The sequence below is a fragment of the Daphnia pulicaria genome, chromosome 4 (genome assembly GCF_021234035.1).
Source record: "Daphnia pulicaria isolate SC F1-1A chromosome 4, SC_F0-13Bv2, whole genome shotgun sequence".
NCBI classification, from domain to species: Eukaryota; Metazoa; Arthropoda; class Branchiopoda; order Diplostraca; family Daphniidae; genus Daphnia; species Daphnia pulicaria.
Genome location: NC_060916.1, coordinates 15,686,300 through 15,706,533, shown reverse-complemented (window position 1 = coordinate 15,706,533; position 20,234 = coordinate 15,686,300). Strand labels below are relative to the sequence as shown.

The window sequence follows — 20,234 nt, the reverse complement described above, 5'->3', positions numbered from 1 at the left end:
GCGACCAAACAACTTCTCGAACAAAACGACGTGGATGTAAATCTTAAAAACGAAGACAGGCGCACTGCACTACATTTGGCTGCGGTTTATAAGACTCCAATTGATTTCTTCAAAGTAATCCTAGAAAAAACAACCGATATCAACGCACAAGACAAATATGGAGACACTGCTCTTCATTTGGCAATCGAACAAGAAAACAGAACTGCGGTGGAGGAACTGCTCAAGCGAATGGACGTGGACGTGAACCTCAAAAACAACAAAAACGTAACGGCACTTCATTTCGCTGCTGTGTGTGATAATATGCCAGTTGAATTGTTCAAACTGATACTAGAAAAAACAGCCGATGTCAACACACAAGCCGGAAATGGTTGCACTGCTCTTCAATGGGCAATTATTTTTAAAAAAAAACTGCAGTAAAGGTACTGCTCAAACGAAGGGACGTGGACGTGAATGTAATATACAACAACTACTACACAATACTCCATTACGCTTCTAGGTGGAATATTCCAATTGAATTGTTCAGAGTAATTCTAGAAAAATCGACCGATGTCAACGTTCAAGACGAAGGTGGACACACTGCTCTTCATTTGGCTATTGTACAAGAAAACAGAACTGCGGTGGAGGAACTGCTGAGACACAAGGACGTGGACGTGAAACTCAAGAATAACGAAAACCAAACGGCATTGAATTTATGCTCTGAGTGGAAGGATATTCCAGCTCATCTTTTAAAGATCATTAACAAAAAAACAACAGCTGAGAACAAAGCCACCTAAATCTCCATTCTTATCTAGTAGACTATTAGAAAATAAATATGCGGTTGTATCTTTTGTGAGTGAGTGCGCACAAATATGCATTTGTTGTCTTCTATTCTCTTGTTTTAACAGCTGCCATCAATTCTAATTCGTGTGAAACATATTTCTCATGGCCATTTTTTTGCAATTTCCGACAATTTATGCGCAAGATCCGGTGAAATCCATCAATGCACACACAACGCAAGACTCTGATCGATTCTGATTAACTTGCATATATCTTTATCGAGAGAATCTTTTTAAAAACAAAACACTGCCGAGTTTCATGCCAATATTAGGCAAACATTTTGTGCTAAAATATTATGTTTTTTTATTCTTCTATTGTTCTTATACGTTTGTCATTTGTAAAACAAAGTAATTTTTGGGTGATTCCAATTACCAAGTTGAAGTTGGATCGAGTTCTTGTCATATGTGATATGTTGTGTTAAAACAATACAGCAAGTATTTTAAAATTCATCTATTATAGCCTGTTTATCACGTTCAATACATTTGGTTATGACACTCCATCAGGAGGCATGGAGGTCAGTAAAAAAAAATACAAATTTCAACGAATGGCATCTGGGCAAAGGAACATACAATTGATGATACAAGGTACAAACCTCCATTAAATACACACAAATTTCAATAAAAAATCAGAGGATTGTAGTCAAGTCGATCAATTGCAATTGTGCACACGACTCGGCGAGTTATAATTTCATTCTATTCGGTAATCAAATTACATCAAAAGACTTTGTATTAATGACAATAATTGCAGAGGGGATGACATTTGACGCCGTCGAGGCCACACCGACAGCCGCCGCTCGTGTCACCTTTGCCCTAAATTTCCTCAAGTTAATTTAAATTCCTTTTAAAAAAAGATTTGAATTCAATTAAATAGACCTTTGGACCCCAGCGATTTTGTTTGGTGACCCAACAGATTTCCGTCCGGCAGACGGAACAGCGGACCCAGTCGCAGCCCCAGCGTTTCATCAGGACCACCTGACACTGCGGGCACGACAGAGCCTCACCATTGGCCACCAGCGCCTATATTAAATATTCTCCAATTCTAATTCAATTCAATCATATAAATAACAATTTTTAAAATTTATTACTTCAATCATTTCTTTGGTCCGTCTGGCGTCGTCGTCCGTCTCGGCGGTTTGGTTGACTCGATCCTGAAATTTCTTGCAGTTGTCGCTATCGTGAATGGCCTGGCAGTTGCTCTGGCGATGCCAAAACCAGAAAAAGTAAAAGTACCGTAAAGATGAATGTTGTGTCTGATTAGACTAACGGCGAGACGCGAAGTTATGGATATCCACGATCTGGAATGAAAAAGAAAGTGACAAAATTTGGCCAGCATTTTAGGGAAATCCCAATCAGTAATATACCTTCTGTTGGTGTTGTTGCTCAATTTGCAATTTCGTGAGAAATTTTTTCACTCGAATTCCTCGCACGTGTCAAGTCTGCCCTGGAAAAGTTGTCAGCGGCATCTACAGAAATGATGAGGACAGTGGATGCAGTTCCAATCAACTGAAGGTGAAAGTGCTCAACAAGGTGATTCGCTCCCCGCTCCCGTCTACATCTAGATAAAGAATAAATAGAGACTCAGGACAACAAGAAACCTGATCAACGAGAAACAGTTAAGACGTCAACTGAGTGTGAAAGTGAAAGTAAAAAAAAATAAAAGCATTAAATCTACATTCGGCTGAAATACTGCGTTTCATTATTCGATATTTTACGGTGTCGGAATTCGCTCAGAAATTTTAATCAGAGATCCGAAACTATAGAGCCTTCCGATGAACAGCAGCCATTTCGAAAAAAACCTTTTGATTTTTCAACGCAGAATTATCAACCTAGTGTGTTTTTAAAATTAAGTTTCAGCAAGAATGGAAAACGAATAACAATTTTGTCCCAAACGGTGTGTTGCACTGCGGTCTGTACCAAAGCGCAACAGCCGCTTCGGATTTACTCTACGGAACCCATTCAAGTGGAGCCGCAATCTCCTTGTAAATACCCGTCGTCGTTTCTACTGATGCAACATTTCAACACGTAAACGTTGGCAGTCGAGTTGCATTTTTATCTGCTCTCCCACTTCCTTCGAGGTAAATCAAATCGCTATTCATTTCCGTTATATACATTCTACCCTGATCGTATTGCATTCGTATTACAATTTAATAGGAACAAAAGATTGGTATAGTGAAAATAAAAGAAATGTGGAATTCAGGATCGACTTCATCGGACCTGGCCAAAGGGAAAAAGTTCCTGAAACAATTGCTGTACGTGCAACACGTTGACAAGAAAAAGGACACGGCCAGCGAAATCCCAGAGCGTTCGCTTCACGAGTATTTCATAACTGACCGAGAAGTATTTTCCGACAAGGAATTGACAGAGTACTTGAAGCATCCTACAGCAAATCTCGGCATTTTAAAATCATCGCTCGACCATTTCATCCACCTCACCACAGTTTACTCCAATCCTCTTCCAATTCCTCTGAAATCGGGAGTCACCATTCACGCTTTCGTCGTGTTCCAAACGAAAAAGAACAAGGCGGAGTCTGAAGAGACGTGCTGGTGGTCGCTGGAAAAGAACGGAAAGTACATAGTTCTGCAGCAATCGCCAGTCAAAGACGACGTCACCGAGAAATTATACGACCCCGAAAAGAAGGAACACGTTCAAAGACTTGGGCCGGTGAAGCTGCTGGAAAGTGCTAGGGGCAATTTGGACTTTTTAATCAATTTATTGCGAGCCATTTGGAAAACCAGTCAAATAAACAAATCGTACCATCTCCTCTATTCAAATTGCCAAAATTTCGCATCGTTCGTCTTTGAAAATTCAAATCTCCACGGGAAAAAGTGGTCGACGCCCATAAGTTCTGTGGTCGACCGAATCGGATTGAGAAATACGAAAACCAAGTCCGAAGTTACAGGGACTGAGTCTAAATACACGTCGAATTTAGTTGACGGAAAAGGTATCTTTTACAATGCCATGATTAAGGGAAGGCGGAAGGACTTTGAAGACCTTGCCGGTAAATTGACAAGCGAATCTTTAAACAGCGTCGATTCCCTAGGCTACACGTTACTTGAATGGGCCACCGTTTTCTCTACATCCGATTGGCCAATCGATCAGTTTTTAATAGGAAAAGGCGCCAAAATTCAAACAGACGAAGGAACGTTTCGGCGCAATGTGTTTTTCATCGCCTTGAAATTCCTGCACCCAGACAAAGACGGTCAAACTCCCTCATTGGCATTTGATGGCGTTGACATTGGTGGCGTGAACCAGTCGGGCGACACGGCATTGCACTGGGCTTTGTACGGGGGAAAAGGGCAAACGGCCAAGAAAATTCTCAGCCAGCTCAAAAATTACGACGTCAACACAACCGATTGCAAGGGCGACACTCCACTTTATCTCGCCATTCGACTCAAACGTGAATTTGACTTGATCAAAAAGATTTTAGCTCGAACCAATTCGGAAAACGTCAACAAACACAACGAACACGGAAACACTGCTCTTCACTTCGCCATTCTAAACCAGTCCGAAGCGGTGGTCGAGGAACTGCTCAAGCGAATGGACGTGGACGTCAACGTCAAAAACAACAACAACCACACGGCACTCCATGTCACTTCTATGTGGGTGGATATTCCAATCGATTGGTTCAGAGACATTTTACGAAAATCAACCGATGTCAACGCACAAGACCAATGGGGAAACACTGCACTTCAAACTGCTATTCTGGGAATGTCCAAAAGAGCGGTCAAGGAACTGCTGAAACACAATAGCGTGGACGTCAACATAAAAAGTAACCAGGAACAAACGACACTTCATTTCGCTTCTGAGTGGAGAAATATTCCAATCGATTTGTTCAGAAAAATCTTGGAAAAATCGACCGATGTTAACGCACAAAACGCAAATGGAAACACTGCTCTTCAATTGGCAATAGTCAAAAAATGTGAAGCTATGATTAAAGAACTTGTCAACCACAAGGATGTGGACTTGAACCTCAAAGATAACGATTACTGTACAGCACTTCAATTAGCCTCTTCAAGAAATAATGTTCCAGTTGATTTGTTCAGAATAATCCTAGAAAAATCAACCGATGTTAACGCACAAGAAAAAAACGGACACACTGCTCTTCACTTGGCAATTGCATTAGAAAACAGAACTGCGGTGGAGGAAGTGCTCAAACACAAGGACGTGGACGTGAATCTAAAAAATAACGACAACCAAACGGCACTACATTTAGCTTCGGTATGGAAAAATATGTCAGTTGATTTGTTCAGAAAAATCTTGGAAAAATCAAGCGACGTTAACGCACAAGAAATAGACGGACATACTGCACTTCATATTTCTATTATTTACGAGTCAAAAAGTGCGCTAGAAGAATTGCTCAAACGAAAGGACGTGGACTTTAACTTAAAAAATAACAACAACCAAACGGCACGTGATTTCGCCTCTTCGTGGGAGAATATACCTGTTGATTTGCTAAGAATAATTTTAGAAAAATCAAACGCAAAAGACGAAAAGGGAAATACCGCTCTTCACGTTGCAATTATGAACAAGTCTAAAACTGTGGTGGGAGAACTGCTCAAACGAAGTGAGTCGGACGTGAATCTCAAAAATAACGACAAACAAACGGCACTCCATTTAGCTTGTTGGTGGAACGATATGCCAATTGATTTGTTCAGAGTAATCCTAGAAAAATCAACAGATGTCAACGTTCAAGAAAAAGACGGACACACTCCTCTTCATTGTGCAATCATTTGCAATTCCGAAATTGCGGTGAATGAATTGCTCAGACGTCAGGACGTGGACGTCAACCTCAAGAATAACAACAGACAAACAGCACTCCATATCGCTTCAGTAAAGAAGGATATTCCAATTGATTTGTTCAACATCATTCTGAAATTATCAACCAATGTTAACGCACAAGAAATAGACGGACACACTGCTCTTCACGGTGCAATTAGTGAAGAGAACGAAACTGTGGTAGGAGAACTGCTCAAATGCAAGGACGTGGACTTTAACATCAAAAATTGCGTCAGCAAAACGGCACTACATTTCGCTTCTTTGTGGAAGAATATTCCAGTTGAATTGTTCAGAGTAATTCTAGAAAAATCAACTAATGTTAACGCACAAGACGAAGTTGGAACAACTGCTCTTCACTGGGCAACGTTTAAACAATCCACAACTGCGGTTGAGGAACTCATCAAACACAAGGACGTGGACGTGAACCTCAATGACAACAAAAATAAATCGGCACTCTATATAGCTTGTGCGTGGAAGAACATTCCAATTGATTTGTTCAAAATAATCCTAAAAAAATCAACCGATGTTAACGTACAAGAAGAAGACGGAGACACTGCCCTCCACAATGCAATTGTGTTCGAGTTCGAAACTGCAATTAAGGAACTGCTCGAGCGCAAGGACATTGACGTTAACATAAAAAATAATGACAAGCGCACGCCACTTCATTTGGCTTTAATAGGCAAGGGTTTTCCAATTGATTTGTTCAGAATAATCTCGGAAAAATCAACAAATGTTAACTTGCAAGACAGAGACGGGCATACAGCTTTTCACTTGGCGATGTCTCGACAGTCCACAACTATGATCGAAGAACTGCTCAAACACAGGAATTTGGACGTGAACCTCAAAAATGACGACAACCAAACGGCACTACAATTCGCTTCCGTATGGAAAAATATTCAAATTGATTTGTTCAAAGTAATTCTAGAAAAATCAACCGATGTTCACGCACAAGAAGAAGACGGAAACACTGCTCTTCATCTTGCTATTATGTACAAGTCCGCAACTGCGCTAAAGGAACTGCTCAAATGCGAAGAAATTGACTTAAATCTAAACAATAACAAAAACCAAACAGCACGCTTTTTGGCTTCTTTGTGGGAAGATATTCCAATTGATTTGTTGAGAATAATCCAAGAAAAATCATCAGATGTCAATGCCCAAGACGAAAGTGGAAATACTGCTCTTCACTCTGCAATTCTAAACAAGTCGGAAACTGAGATACATGAAGAATTAGAACGAAAGGATGTGGACGTGAATTTAAAAAACAAAAACAACCAAACGGCACTTCATTTGGCTACCATGTGGAAGGATATGCCAATTGATTTGTTCACAGTAATCCTAGAAAAGTCAGTCGATGTTCACGCACAAGAAAAAAATGGGAACACTGCTCTTCATCTTGCTATTATGTACAAGTCTACAATTGCGATAACTGAATTGCTGAAACACAGGGATTTGGACGTGAACCTCAAAAATAACGACAACCAAACGGCACTCCATTTCTCTTGTTTGTGGGAGGACATGCCAATTGATTTATTCAAAATAATTCTAGAAAAATCAGCCAATATCAACGCACAAGATGAATATGGTTGCACTGCTCTTCATTGGGCAATTCTTTGCGAGTTTAAAACTGCGGTGGAGGAACTGCTCAAACACAAGGACGCGGACGTCAATCTAAAAAATAACGACAACCAAACAGCATGTCATTTCACTACTTTGTGGAAGAATATTCCGATCGATTTGTTCAGAATAATTCTAGAAAAATCAACCGCCGTTATCGCACAAAATGAAAAGGAATTAACTATTCTTCGCGCTGCAATTGTGAACAGGTCTAAAACTGTGGTGGAAGAACTGCTCAAACGAGGTGAGTTAGACGTCAAAGTCAAATACAAAGACAACCAAACAGTACTCCATTTAGCTACTTTATGGGAGAACATGCCAATAGATTTGTTCAGAATAATTTTAGAAAAATCAACCGATGTTAACGTACAAAATGAAGATGGAGAAACTGCTCTTCACTGCGCTTGTCGCTACATGTTCAAAACTGCGATAACTGAACTACTCAAGCGCAAGGATGTGGACGTGAACATGAAAAATAACGACAACCGCACGTCACTACATTTCGCTACAAAATGGAAGAATATGCCAATGGATTTGTTTAAAAATATTTTAGAAAAAACAACAGATGTTAACGCCCAAGACAAACACGGATGGACTGCTCTTCACTGGGCAATTGCAATGGAAAACAGAACTGCGGTGGAGGAACTGCTCAAACGCAAGGACGTGGACGTGAACCTAAAAAACAAAAACAACCAAACAGCACGCTTTTTTTCCACTTTTTGGGAGGATATGCCAATTGATTTGTTAAGTATCATTCTAGATAAATAAGCCGATGTCTGTTAAAGATTTACTTGTACTGAACCACGAATCGAAGCTGAATAACCAAACCTTGTAGTATTAGAATATTAAACGAGCTCGATTTCAACTTGTACCACCGATTTATGTGTTGGAATTACATTTTGTTAGAAATTTAATTTGAATGACCCACTTTAAATAATGTGAAATCAGGTAAAATTGTGTGTACCTGAATCTTATCCACAGAGACGGTGAGGGTTGTATTCGTCAACTCTTCAGATTTCCGACAACACATGTCGGTTTCGTATGGCTGGTGATCAAACAGGTCCCACGGTCAATGGAGGCATCCTTGAAAAAGAAAGAAAAGTTTAATGTAGCATAATAAAGTTAAATTGAATTTACTCTAATTTTGTGACAAATTAAGTAACAGGGATTCGGCTATATTCAATGGAAATCGGGGTTTCATACAAACAACTTTGAAGAACAAAAATATAAATCGTTGTGATTTGTGCGCATCACATCAGCATCACAATCAAGACATCATCAATTCGATCATTTAAAAAACACTTCAGCACAGCCAAACTACACGTTACACAACTGCAGTGTCCACAAGGAAACCTCAACCTCGAGAATGCGTGTAACGATCCCTTACCACCCAACTACTGATAGCCTCATAGTTTAACTAGAACAGTAGTCGACAGGTTAACTGCTCAAGTCTATACATATACAACTCTCGACTGCCCTGACCCACGACTGTTGGCAATACATCAAATTCAGTGCTACAAAACCGACACTTGTTGAAATTAATAGGGGTTAGATATTCTGCCATTGAGAAGAATGGGCCGAACTCATCAGATAGATTAAAAAGTAAAAACTTCTTAGGAGAGGAAAAACGAAATAACAATGCCTCGCGCTTTCGGCTGACAGCTTCACCACTGTGGCAAGAAACAACAGACATTTCATGTTGAATTTTAAATTCGACTCGACTGAAACTAAAAATGATGCTATTGATGCAAACAAACGGTTTCTGATCCTCATTACCCTTTCATAATTAATAAAATCTAAATAACTTGTTACTGTTGATGTGGAGTAGCGCTGTAAACGACATCCTCGGACGTAGAAGTTCGTGCGTTCCACTTTATCCTCAGGAAAAGGTCCATTGCTACTTCCGGCTGCATGCTATTGCGCTCTAATAGTTCCACATCCTAAAAGAAACAAAACTGATTGAAGAGTTAAACACATCTTAACTCGTTAAAAGTACAAAATTTAGTTTTCATACCATGCAGATGTTGCACAAATAGATCACGTTAGAAAAGGAGCAAACAAACACACAGTATTTCCAGCACAGGTGGACCACGGTCTAAATTTCCACTCAGATTTAGCCACAAAATGCTATAGTTTCCAGGAAGGGTCTTGTTTAGACCAAGCAAAAACGACAACAAAAAATAAAAAAGTAAGAGACCTGATGTGAAAACAAACATAACAACAATACAGAATTGTGGGTGATACTTTACCAGAAAATGAAAACAAAAACACAGGGTTGATCCATCTTTCAAGAAACTGACTTGACTGTGTTGTTGCCGAGCAGGATCGATCCGACTTTCTTCTCCGTCAGGTATTTTGAAAGCCAACTAAAAAAACCAAAACATTAATTGATGTAATCTTTGTTGAATTGGGAATTCTGTTTGTATTGCCAACACATTTCCCGCGTGTTGCCTACCCATCAGAATTGGTTCGTCAGCCCAGACTACAGAATTACTATTTCTTTCAAAGATGTGCAACATTTTGTCTACCATCAAGCCGAGTGAAAGTCAATATGTAAAATATAACTACAGCTCCAATTTCATTGCACATTCCACCATTTTCTCTTTTTTCTGGCTGATAACTCAACATGGCGGGAAAATTAACGATGAGTCACGCACCTTTGTTCATTCCATACCTTTAAAATAACGAAGCAAAACTAAACCTGGATGACTGCAATCATTCAGGAAATGCATTTTAATAGTCCAGCACAAAAAAAAAATCTAAATAACTGACTGAATAAGCAAACAAAACAAGAAACTATTTCGATATCACAGAGTCGACAATGTTGTGGGACAACCGTACAGGCAGAGGCTCAGGGACCAACTGATCGGCCTTCTCAAGAAAAGGGGTAGGGGTTCGAAAAGTGGCGGCCATCTTGAATTTCATTTCATCACCCCACCTCCCACGGCCCATTGTCTCGTGTCGCGCCAATTTAGGCGCGTGATTTGAAAAAAAGGGAACGGTATGGGATCGATACAATTTGCATTTCTCTTCCGTCATAGCGTGATTGGTGATATATCATGTTCTTTTATTAACGCCATTTTCTATAAATCGACTCGGACTGGACAGAAGTGGACAATTCCCCGGTATTGAATATGACGTAATGGCACACGTCATGCTTGTTGCTACGGGCCGATGGAGTTGGCTGGGGATGATGGGATCATTGTGCTGGAGGTTGAGACATTTCGTTTCTCCTCTTTTGCTGGATGTCTTTCTAAATCAGAATCCGATTATAGTCAATTCAACGCATTTCTATACTGGAGTCGAGATAAAGAAATGTGATGACAGCTAGAAACATTGATTGAAGCAAGTGATAATGCTTGGGCTCCCCCAAAATGGATAAATCAGGTTTTCTTATCAACTCTATTCGCCAAGACTAATAGAAGACTGCATTATGTGGAAAAGGGCACATCAACATATTCACTCGTGCAATCGTATAGTCGTTTTAACAAGCAATTATTGAAATCAAAACTGATTCTTACCCTCTTACGTCACGGGATCTATTTTTCTAATGAGGGAAGTCGGAGCAAGAATAAATAGGAGCCCTGCCAACAATAACATTTGATGGGGAAACATCTCCGACCTCCACAACCTTTGTTCGACTACTCCTCAGCATGTGCTACGTTAGATTTGTAAAAAGGCCCAACTTCACTGTAAGAAATAATACAAATTAATTGGTAAAAGACAAAGATTAAAATGAAAATTTGGCTTTGTCACTCACAACAGAAAGTTATGGCAACCCCATGGACGTTACGAGTAAAATTTCCATAATAATTGTTTTAGTGGTCAACTCCTTTGACTGTTGATGTTGGTGGCTCTCCACGGTCTCGAAAATGTCTCTTATAATCAATTCTACATTCCCAATGAAATGTTGCCATAAAAGTATTCCCAACTCCTGGTCCAACGCCATAATAATAATACAAATGGAAAAAAAAATGAAATGAAATGGAGAGCAAAAGACGTTGGAGAATAAATCAACAAATATTGAAGAATAATCATAAAATATTTCAAGGTGAAGTGAACTGCACTTTGGTACATACACGCACAAGAAAACTGCAAAGGGCGTTGACTCATCCTGCAACGAAACTAAAACTTGTCTTAGTGCTTGAAGTGGATCATTGCGTGTCATTTGTCATTACATACCAGAAAAATCTTTCGCCACACGTCAAAACTGGTTTTCTCTATACAAAAAGATAAATGTGAGACAAATGCAGAAAACATGTTGGATGCAATGACAATTCAGGCTGTAATGGATAATGTATCGAATGTCAGATGCACAACGACGCGTAACCGCTGGATGGCCCAGGTTTCTTTAATAGTTGAATGATGTGCACTAGTGTAGACAAGGGTTGGTTGGACAGCATATCTATACACATCGGTCTATACATGGTGTCCGTTTAGCCGGAATAACCGGAGTTATTGAGGACCGTGCTGTTGCTTACTCTTATGTATTCCGTCTGTGTCCTCGCCAATAATTTACCAATTCCCGACATCTGGTCCGATTGATTTGTCTCCTCCCTTTTTCCAAGTGCGGTTATTGCTCGATTCATCGCAGCATACATGCTAATTAAATATGGACGGCGAATCTTCTAATAAGGGTTTGGTGCTTCATCATCAGTGTCCCGAGTCCCAGCAGCAGCAGCCGGCCAATATAAAAAGGAAAGTCATCTCACGAAAGCAAATCATCATTGACTTGTTCGTTGAAGTTGGACGTATAGTCATCTGCGAGAATCAAGGTATATAGTAAAAACAATTATTATAATCATTTCATTCAATTAAAAACACACACACTATTGAATTCCATAACTATAAACTCCACTTGCATTTAGTTTTCAATTGCCATGCTTTAAAAACACACAAGCATTTTCGATTTGACGAATAAACTGTGACTTAATATGCGTCTACAATTATAAAATGTTTTTACGTATAACTTGCATCAGATTCAGGATTAAATGTCGGGCGATCGACTAGTTTATTCATCCGTTCTCTTCTCCTTCTCTGCGCTCGTGACTCTGCAGCTGAGTTACTGCTGCATCAGCCCGGCGTCCAGTTTCGCCTTTCATCCTCGCGTCTTCCGCACAGACGATGCCATCATCATCGATTGTAATAATGAAAAACAATTTCACAACATCATTTCCTTTTCATCTTTAATTGACGGCTCAATTGTTTGATTGCAGTTATCAATGTCGAATTTGCTCCGTCTTACTACAGCCAGCCACTGTACGGCAGCAAAGTTGCCCAGCCGGGATTCGCCCAGCAGCGACCATTCTTCGATCCTTACACGACGATTTACACAGTAATATAGTTTTTCATTAAATTTTGATGTTAATTTGTCAATTGGATTAAACAAATGTTTCCCTATTTTCTCCTTATCGCCTGCAGCACCAGCGACCCAATGGATGGTCCTAATCATATGGATATCCTAGTCGTCCTACTAATCCTCCACCCAAAACACCGTCCGATGTCGAATACGAAGAATTCTTCAACAGTCTGCTGGCCGTCAAACAAACGCGCAAGTGCGGCAGGGGACCGGCCGCCATGCCCACAACAAGGGCCTCGATAACCGAAAGGGTCGCAGGCGGAATTGATGCCAATAAAGGCACTTGGCCTTTCATGGTGAGTTTTTAAATGTTGTCAATTAGAAATATGTCACTAGACATTTTGATGAAACATCTTGAAATCAATTGGAAAATTCAGGTGACCCTGAAAAATAGCGACGGTTCCGTATTTTGCACCGGGACTTTGTTGAGTGACACTAAAGTCCTACTGGCGGCCCAGTGTCTGGAAAAGTAAATTCATTCACGACATTTATGTACATTCAGTTCGCTTATAAAGTCAACGTTTTTAATCCCTTTAATTTTTCTCGTGCTGCGCGTCAAGAATGTCTCTGTTTGAGATGAATGGTGTGACCTTATTGTTTGGGATGCATTTCTCGAATCTAACGGACGTTCAAATGACTAGGAGAATCGGAAGAGTTATGCTGCACTACGGATACAACGCATTCACCTATGTATAAGTTGCCAATCAACGCGACGACAAAAGTTTCATTTTGACGTTTATTTAAGGTTAATTTTAATTTGGATTAGGCCAATGATATCGCCATCGTATCACTGGACGCACCCGTGGATTTATCCAGGACTGTCGCTCCCGTTTGTCTGCCAACGGCCAGTACCGACCCCGACCAATTCGTCGACCAACCTGCCGTGATTTTGGGATGGGGACGAGCCCCTGGTAGTAAAGCGAAACATCACCAGCAACTCACTGGTCAATTCTCTAATGAATTATTTCTTTAATTGTTCAATTCATCTCTAATAGACGCCGCATTGCAAAATGGAGAATTGCAACAAGCCAAGGTTTCCATCATGTCCAATCTCGACTGCAAGGCAATCGAAACCCCTAGCAAATACGTGACGGACAATACTCTCTGTATTACTTCGACTTTTGGTAATAGATACACGTGTCTGGTAAGTTATCAACGACTAAATTATATCGCACCTGTATACCCACCCATATAGTTCCATTTTCTAGACTTGAGATGATTTGATGGTAATATTAACAGAAAAATGTGGTTTAACACTTTAAGATTGACGTCGGCGGTCCAGTCGTCACTTTACCATCGCCAGGAGCCTGGACCGTAGTCGGAATCAACAGCTACACCAAGGGTAAGTTGCGTTATAGTCATATTATATAGGACTAGGAGATAGGACTAGGGAGACGGGCGGATTGTAATTGTTTTCTTGTATCGACAGATTGCGCTACCAACGGCCTGAAAACCCGAGTGGCTGCGTTCAGGGCCTGGATTGACACATACATGAAATAAAAATGTAAACCGGCAAACGGCCAATCGGAAATAGCCAAGACAACGACGACGACGAACAACATGGAACGAAACGATTCTGAAATTCTAGCCACTAATTTCCAGTTTTACAGTTTGTTGAATACGGCTTTAGTTGAGTGATAAAATTGATGATTATTTAAAACCCTAAGAGAATTCCGAAATGTATCAACACTACCCCAAAAGTATATCAAATTTTCCCAATAAAATGAAAATCCTTTCGCGTATAAAGGACAATATACGGTTCCTCAAATAAGAAAGAAAAATTGGGTCACTGACCTGTTATGGACATGACATTTTATAAGCTGGGCAAAGGTTCTTGACAGTTTCCAGGTGATGGGTTCCGGAAGGGAAAATGTTGCCGCGCCAGGTCGCGAATCACGTGCGGAGAAGCTGATGGCTGTGGATCAGTAGAAGCAGAGAGAAGATGAAAACAGCAGCTGATGAAATTCAATCGTCCTCTTGCACGGTCGGTCACATCTGCCAAGTTGACCGTCGACAACACCAGCACTAGAAATTAAAATCAGATAAATTCAAAAGTAATTTGCTAATGCAAAATTATTCAAATGAGACAAGAGAGCTGTGCTGTCGGTCTGGATTATTATTTTTACAAGAACTGCACGGCAGAACCCCCCGAACAAAAAATGTGATCCCTATTCAGTAGAACGTCTTATGGAGCGGAAGATTTGAAATGGAAATTCTAATAGAAACGAGACGCTTTTATGAAAATGGGAAAAAAGAGATTGCAACAATTGACAATTAGCCCGCAGACGTCCAGTCATATCAGATTTCAAGTCAGAAAGGTTATATCAATCACCAGATGTGATGACAAGACACACGAACCAGGTGCCAATAGAGAAGAAGGAAAAGGAAAATCGACTTTTGTTGTCGAATCAGCCATGTATAATGAAATTGAGAGGAAATTTCGAATTGGACTGCGTCAGCTAATCATCGGAATGAATTCACGCCGACTGTCACGTGACTGCCGGAGTTGATCTCATTTTTCAGCCAAAGCAGAGGCCTCCAAATTATTTTTTCCCGCTAGCTACTTGCACAAGTGCCTCCCAGTACTATATAAACTAGATACTATTGGACCAATGAAGAATGAATCAGAGCCTCGGCTATATAGCTCGACGCACTTTGGTCTGCTGATAACAATCCAGAAGACAATCTGACCGCGGCCGTTTTATGAGCCGTAAGGGCTCTGCTTTAATCAATTTCTTTCTCAACTTTTCGACATATGCAATTAATTTAATAGAAAATTATACGTCAAATTCACCCCAGATTTGTTCAATGTCGCTGTAGCGGGCATTTTTTTAAAAAACAAATCTATTTCTAAATTTAAATGTGAATAACGTAGAATCACGGTAATATAAAGTTCATCACCCTATACCTTGAAGTCTGCTGGGAATTCAAGCTCCACATCTCCAGGTGCCCCACATTCACACAGCAGAAGAAATCCAGGTGGACGCCAAGACATAAAAAGGGGGGAATAATACACATGATAATAGTTTCCAATTATAGATAACAACAAGTTTATATTGCGACTGGATGCGACTGGATGCTTACGTCACAACAGCTGACGTCTGTGGCGAGTGACGTCGTCAGCACAGCACCTGGATCTTTCCTCTTATACAAAACACTCGGTGAATGAATAAAAATGAATAATGCTTCCCGAGCTTATTCAATAAAGAAATATAACCAAATTTGATGTGTTCCTTGCGCCAGCGTGGTACGTCCATCAATGGCCGTTTCTGCTTATTATTACACAAATTTAACAACGGGAATGAAAAATTGACGTGGCGGTGTAGATGAGAAGGGTCGGTCCCGATCGAACTAGACGTAGTAATATTGTGGTTGGAATAGTAATAGTGAACTAATTCTGTTTTATTTTCCAAACTTTTACAGCTCATAACGCTAATTTGATTTTTTAAAATGGGAAAAAGCACAAACAGCCCTTTAGGGTACTCTTGCGCACGCTGATGTATCCCTTTTCTCGTTACATAATAACACAATTGCCCTTCGTTGCGACGTCAGCTGTGAAAACGACAGAATGTATGCAACAGAAAGTCAGAAACAACTAAAATAAAAGGAGAAGTTGACTTGACTGCATTTCCCGGTTTGTGTCAAGCATTCCTCAGTGCGTCAAGGAAATATCCCTGAGGGCAGAGCACGAGCGAAAGAGCCGCTTCGATCCTACTCTTACAAACACTATACTATGTAGAAATGTCAGCTGTTTGGGTTGTAAAAAGTCCGAGAAAATATCAAAAGAATTTGTATAGCAATTAGCAAGGAAAAGGTGCTAAATTCAATTTTTGTTCTACATCTTCATCATCAAGACAAGGCTCAGTCTTCAATTTTGTGATTCAGTCAGCCCTGACAGATTTTTACCATGGTAAATCAAATCATTATTTATTTCTGATGTTATTCCATCAAGTTCTGATCACATTAATTGTTGGTGTCATTCAATATTATAGGAATAAAGCAGATATAAACTGTGTCACAAAACGAAGAAATAATGTCGAGATCGGACTCATCAGACCTGGCCAAGGTGAACAAGATCCATAAACAATTGCTGTACGTGCAACACTGCAAGGAAACAAAAGACACAACCAGTACCGACCAGTACAATATCCCAGCAATCCATTAGGGAATATTTCCTACGGTCAGATATAAAAAGATTTTCCGACTAATTTTTCAGAGTACTTGAAGGAATGATATACTACAACGACGCGGACGTGACAATCAAAATCAACAAAACCAAACGGCATTCGATTTATGCTCCGAGTCGAAGGATATTCCAGCTCATCTTTTCAAGATCATTTCAGATAAAACAGCACAGCTGCTGACACCCAGAAGGACAAAACGAAGCCAAATAAAACCTCCCTTTCAACATCAATTTATTTCGGTGTAAAACACGTCATTATCAGTTTATTAATGATGCAATAAAGATCAAACGTCGAATAAATAATGCACATAATTTTCAATCAACAAGCAGAGGATCACACAGTCCAGTCAATCAATTGTACACGACTCGGCGACTTGTAATTTTTTTAACTTTTTCGAGTACCAAATAACTTCGGAAGTTATTTATAGAAGATTGTAGTTTGTAGAACTTCGACAGTGAAACTGCTGGCAACTTTTTCTTTCATTTGGTTCTGGTGGTCATTACATTCTTGCACTCTCCAAATCCCTAATCTCGGAGGCGATACCTCCCTTTTCACGTCCTACATAATAACACGATTGCCCTTTGTATAGGCTACAACGTCAGCTGTGAATAAACGAAGAGGATAAGGAGTGCGGCAGAGCGGAATCACTCGGATTTCCTATGGTCGTGAGTGTAGTGCACTACAATATACGCAGAAAATACAGCGCGCTCCCCTATACAATAAATTTGCGAAATCCAGCAGCAGCTACAAAAATCTAGAAGTTTAATTTAACTGAGAAAATGATCTATTAACAGATGTTAAGTGCAGTGTTTTCACTTTGAGAGGGCTTAGCTATAATCGATAAGCTATTTATTCAAAAGAATATAATAAGTATGTATTTATATAATACACATCCCTAATGACTTTTAATAAACAACACATTCATCACATTCCAATGGATAACAACAAGTTTATATTGCGGCTGGATGTTTACGTCACAAGAGCTGACGTCTGTGGCGACTGGCGATTGACGTCAGCACGTCTGGAATCGCCCTCTTATAACAAACACTCGATGAATGAATAAAAATAAATGATATATTTAATAGCTGAGCTTATTCAAAGAAATAACCAACTTTGATCGGTTCGGATCTGTTCCTTGCGCCAGCGTGGTCCGTCCATCAATTAATTGCCGTTTCTGCTTATTATTTATTTATCTACACAAATATATGATAAGGTAAATTAACGTGGGCGGTGTGGATGAGAGGCTTGGTCCCGACCGAATCAGACGTAGCGTAGTAATAGTACCGCTAGTACTAAGAGTATGTGTATGGCACTGCGTTTCACGGTTTGTGTCAAACATTCCTCAGTGCGCCAAGAAAATATCCCTGAGGGCAGAGCAGAAGCGCAACAGCCGCTTCTATTTCAGTCCCGCCAATCGTCAGCTCTCAGCTGTTGTCAAATCTTATCACTTTCCATTTTTAGTTGACACTAGTTCTCAAGTGTTTCATCATTAAAACAAGGTGATCGTCATTTTTACCAAGTTAATTTAATCATTATTTATTTCTGTTGTTTCACTCCGATTATTTGTTGGTGTCATTCAATAGGAATTTTCTAACAAAGAAATCGACTTCGTTGTCATAACAAGGCGAAAAAATGTCGCGTTCAGGTTCATCGGACCTCGCCAAGGGGAAAAAGTTCACTGAACAATTGTTGTACGTCCAACACGTCAATAAAGAAAAGGACACGGACAGTACAATCTCCGAGCAATCCATTTGGGAATATTTCCTAAACAACAGCCAAATGTTTTCAGAGTCTAATTTTGCAGAGTATTTGAGAAATCCTAAAGCAAATCTGGGCATTCTGAAATGTTCTTTACAAAATGAGAAGGTTGTAGTCGCGGCGGTCTGCACCAATCCTCTTCCTATCCCTCTTAAAACGGATGTCACGATTCACGCTTTCGTCGTTTTGAAGACTCACAATTTGAAGACGAAGAATGATATGTACTATTCCATGGAAAAGAACGGGCAGTACATTGTTCTGCAGCAATCGCCAAACATGGATGACGTCGAGGAGAAATTATATGACCCCGAAGAGAAGAAACTTGTCAAAAGACTTGGGCCGGTGAAACGAGAAAGTTTTATTAGAGGCAATGAAAAGGACCTTGAATATTTAATACGAGCAATTTGGGAAACCAATCAGCTTAGCACTAAATATAACCTTCTATCTTCAAACTGCCAAGACTTTGCTGAATTTGTCTTTGAAGAGGCAAGTTTTGGGGGAATGAAGTGGTCGACCCCGATTAGTCGACTGAGAAATAAGAAAAGCCACATCGAAATTGAAGCGGGTTTGCAAAAATACAATGGAAGAAAAGACGCCAAATTTGCCTATTACAAAGCCATGGCAGAGGGAAGGAGACGGGGCTTTGAAGACCTTGCCAATAATTTGACAAGTGAATCTGTAAACAGCGTCGACTCCCAAGGCTACACGTTACTCGAATGGGCCACCGTTTTCTCCACATCCGATTGGCCAATCGACCAGTTCTTGAGAGAAAAAGGCGCCGAAATTCAAACAGACGACGAAGGATTGTTTCGCCGGAATGTGTTTTTCATCGCCCTGGAATATCTTGCTACAAACAGATCTCCATTCTTGTCGTTTGATGGGATTGATATTCATGGTGTGAATCAAACGGGCGACAGGGCATTGCACTTGGCTTTGTTCGGAGAAAAATGGGACGTGGCCGAAAAGATTCTTGATCAATTTCCAGATTATGACGTCAACGCAACCAATTCTTTTGGGGAGACACCGCTTCATCTTGCTGTTCACCCTAAATGTAAAATGGTCTTGATGAAAAAGATTTTAGCTCGAATGAATTCGGAAAGCGTCAACGCACAATACAAAGACGGAAAAACTGCTCTTCACGGTGCAATGTGGTCCCACTCCGAAATTGCCGTAACAGAACTGCTCAAACGAGATGACGTGGACGTGAACTTAAAATGGAACGGCACAACAGCACTAAAATTCGCTTGCTATTGGAATAGGGATAGGCCTGATTTGTTCAGATTAATTCTAAAAAAAACAACCGACGTCAACGCACAAGACGAAGATGGAAACACTGCTCTTTACTGGGCACAAGGAAAAAGAACTGCGGTTGAGGAACTCCTGAAACACAAGGACGTGGACGTGAATCTCAAAAATAACAGCAACCAAACAGCACTACATTGCGCTGCTGTTGCCTGGAAGAATATGCCAATTAAGTTGTTCACAAAAATTCTAGAAAAAACAGATGATGGAATTGCAGAAGACATATTAAGACTGCACTGGGATATTCTTTGCGAGTCTAAAAAAATTGCGATAAGGAAACGGCGTGGACGCAAGGACGTGGACGTGAACCAAATGAATAACAATGACTTTTCTTTTTTCTTTCGCTGGTTTTCTCTCCTCCTCATTTGCTGGTTAGCTCCCTTTTTGTTAGCATCATTTGCCTTGTCCCAGCTTTCGAGGGCATGA

The 20,234-nt window shown here is 40.2% G+C and overlaps 4 protein-coding genes across 6 annotated transcripts in view; all 4 read left to right on the top strand.

Moving 5' to 3' along the window:
- Positions 1-6,843, top strand: part of LOC124337790 (serine/threonine-protein phosphatase 6 regulatory ankyrin repeat subunit B-like) — a 14,914-nt gene extending 8,071 nt beyond the window's left edge. Inside the window, exons 4-6 of the mRNA XM_046791811.1 lie at positions 3,658-5,450; positions 6,072-6,779; positions 6,823-6,843. Coding sequence (XP_046647767.1) covers positions 3,658-5,450; positions 6,072-6,779; positions 6,823-6,843 — 2,522 coding nt within the window. The remainder of the gene's footprint in view (positions 1-3,657; positions 5,451-6,071; positions 6,780-6,822) is intronic.
- LOC124337789 overlaps positions 1-20,234 on the top strand; it is a 22,549-nt gene extending 2,315 nt beyond the window's left edge. The window contains exon 3 of the mRNA XM_046791810.1: positions 18,361-20,234. Within this exon, the coding sequence (XP_046647766.1) occupies positions 18,381-20,234 (1,854 nt within the window). The 5' untranslated portion in view covers positions 18,361-18,380. The remainder of the gene's footprint in view (positions 1-18,360) is intronic.
- Positions 6,837-8,290, top strand: LOC124338285 (putative ankyrin repeat protein RF_0381). Its single transcript, XM_046792413.1, has one exon. It carries the CDS (start codon positions 6,888-6,890, stop codon positions 7,971-7,973), a length of 1,086 nt encoding a protein of 361 aa, XP_046648369.1. The 5' UTR covers positions 6,837-6,887; the 3' UTR covers positions 7,974-8,290.
- LOC124338326 (chymotrypsinogen B-like) lies at positions 10,995-14,288 on the top strand. Of its 3 annotated transcripts, none has more exons than XM_046792466.1 (9): positions 10,995-11,980; positions 12,185-12,347; positions 12,422-12,860; positions 12,942-13,033; positions 13,125-13,254; positions 13,331-13,475; positions 13,560-13,708; positions 13,828-13,906; positions 13,994-14,288. In XM_046792466.1, the coding sequence occupies exons 3-9, from the start codon at positions 12,783-12,785 to the stop codon at positions 14,062-14,064; spliced, it is 744 nt and encodes a 247-aa protein (XP_046648422.1). In that variant the 5' UTR covers positions 10,995-11,980; positions 12,185-12,347; positions 12,422-12,782; the 3' UTR covers positions 14,065-14,288. The 3 variants fall into 3 exon arrangements, with proteins under 3 accessions (XP_046648422.1, XP_046648421.1, XP_046648420.1); XM_046792465.1 differs by having other exon boundaries at positions 12,185-12,540; positions 12,627-12,860; XM_046792464.1 differs by having other exon boundaries at positions 12,185-12,860.

Coding starts and splice junctions, on each gene's coding strand:
- LOC124338285 (XM_046792413.1), top strand. CDS start 6,888: ATGTGGAAGGATATGCCAATTGATTTGTTCACAGTAATCCTAGAAAAG.
- LOC124338326 (XM_046792466.1), top strand. CDS start 12,783: ATGCCCACAACAAGGGCCTCGATAACCGAAAGGGTCGCAGGCGGAATT. Junction 13,476..13,559: donor GGGATGGGGACGAGCCCCTG/GTAGTAAAGCGA, acceptor CATCTCTAATAG/ACGCCGCATTGCAAAATGGA. Junction 13,709..13,827: donor GTAATAGATACACGTGTCTG/GTAAGTTATCAA, acceptor TAACACTTTAAG/ATTGACGTCGGCGGTCCAGT.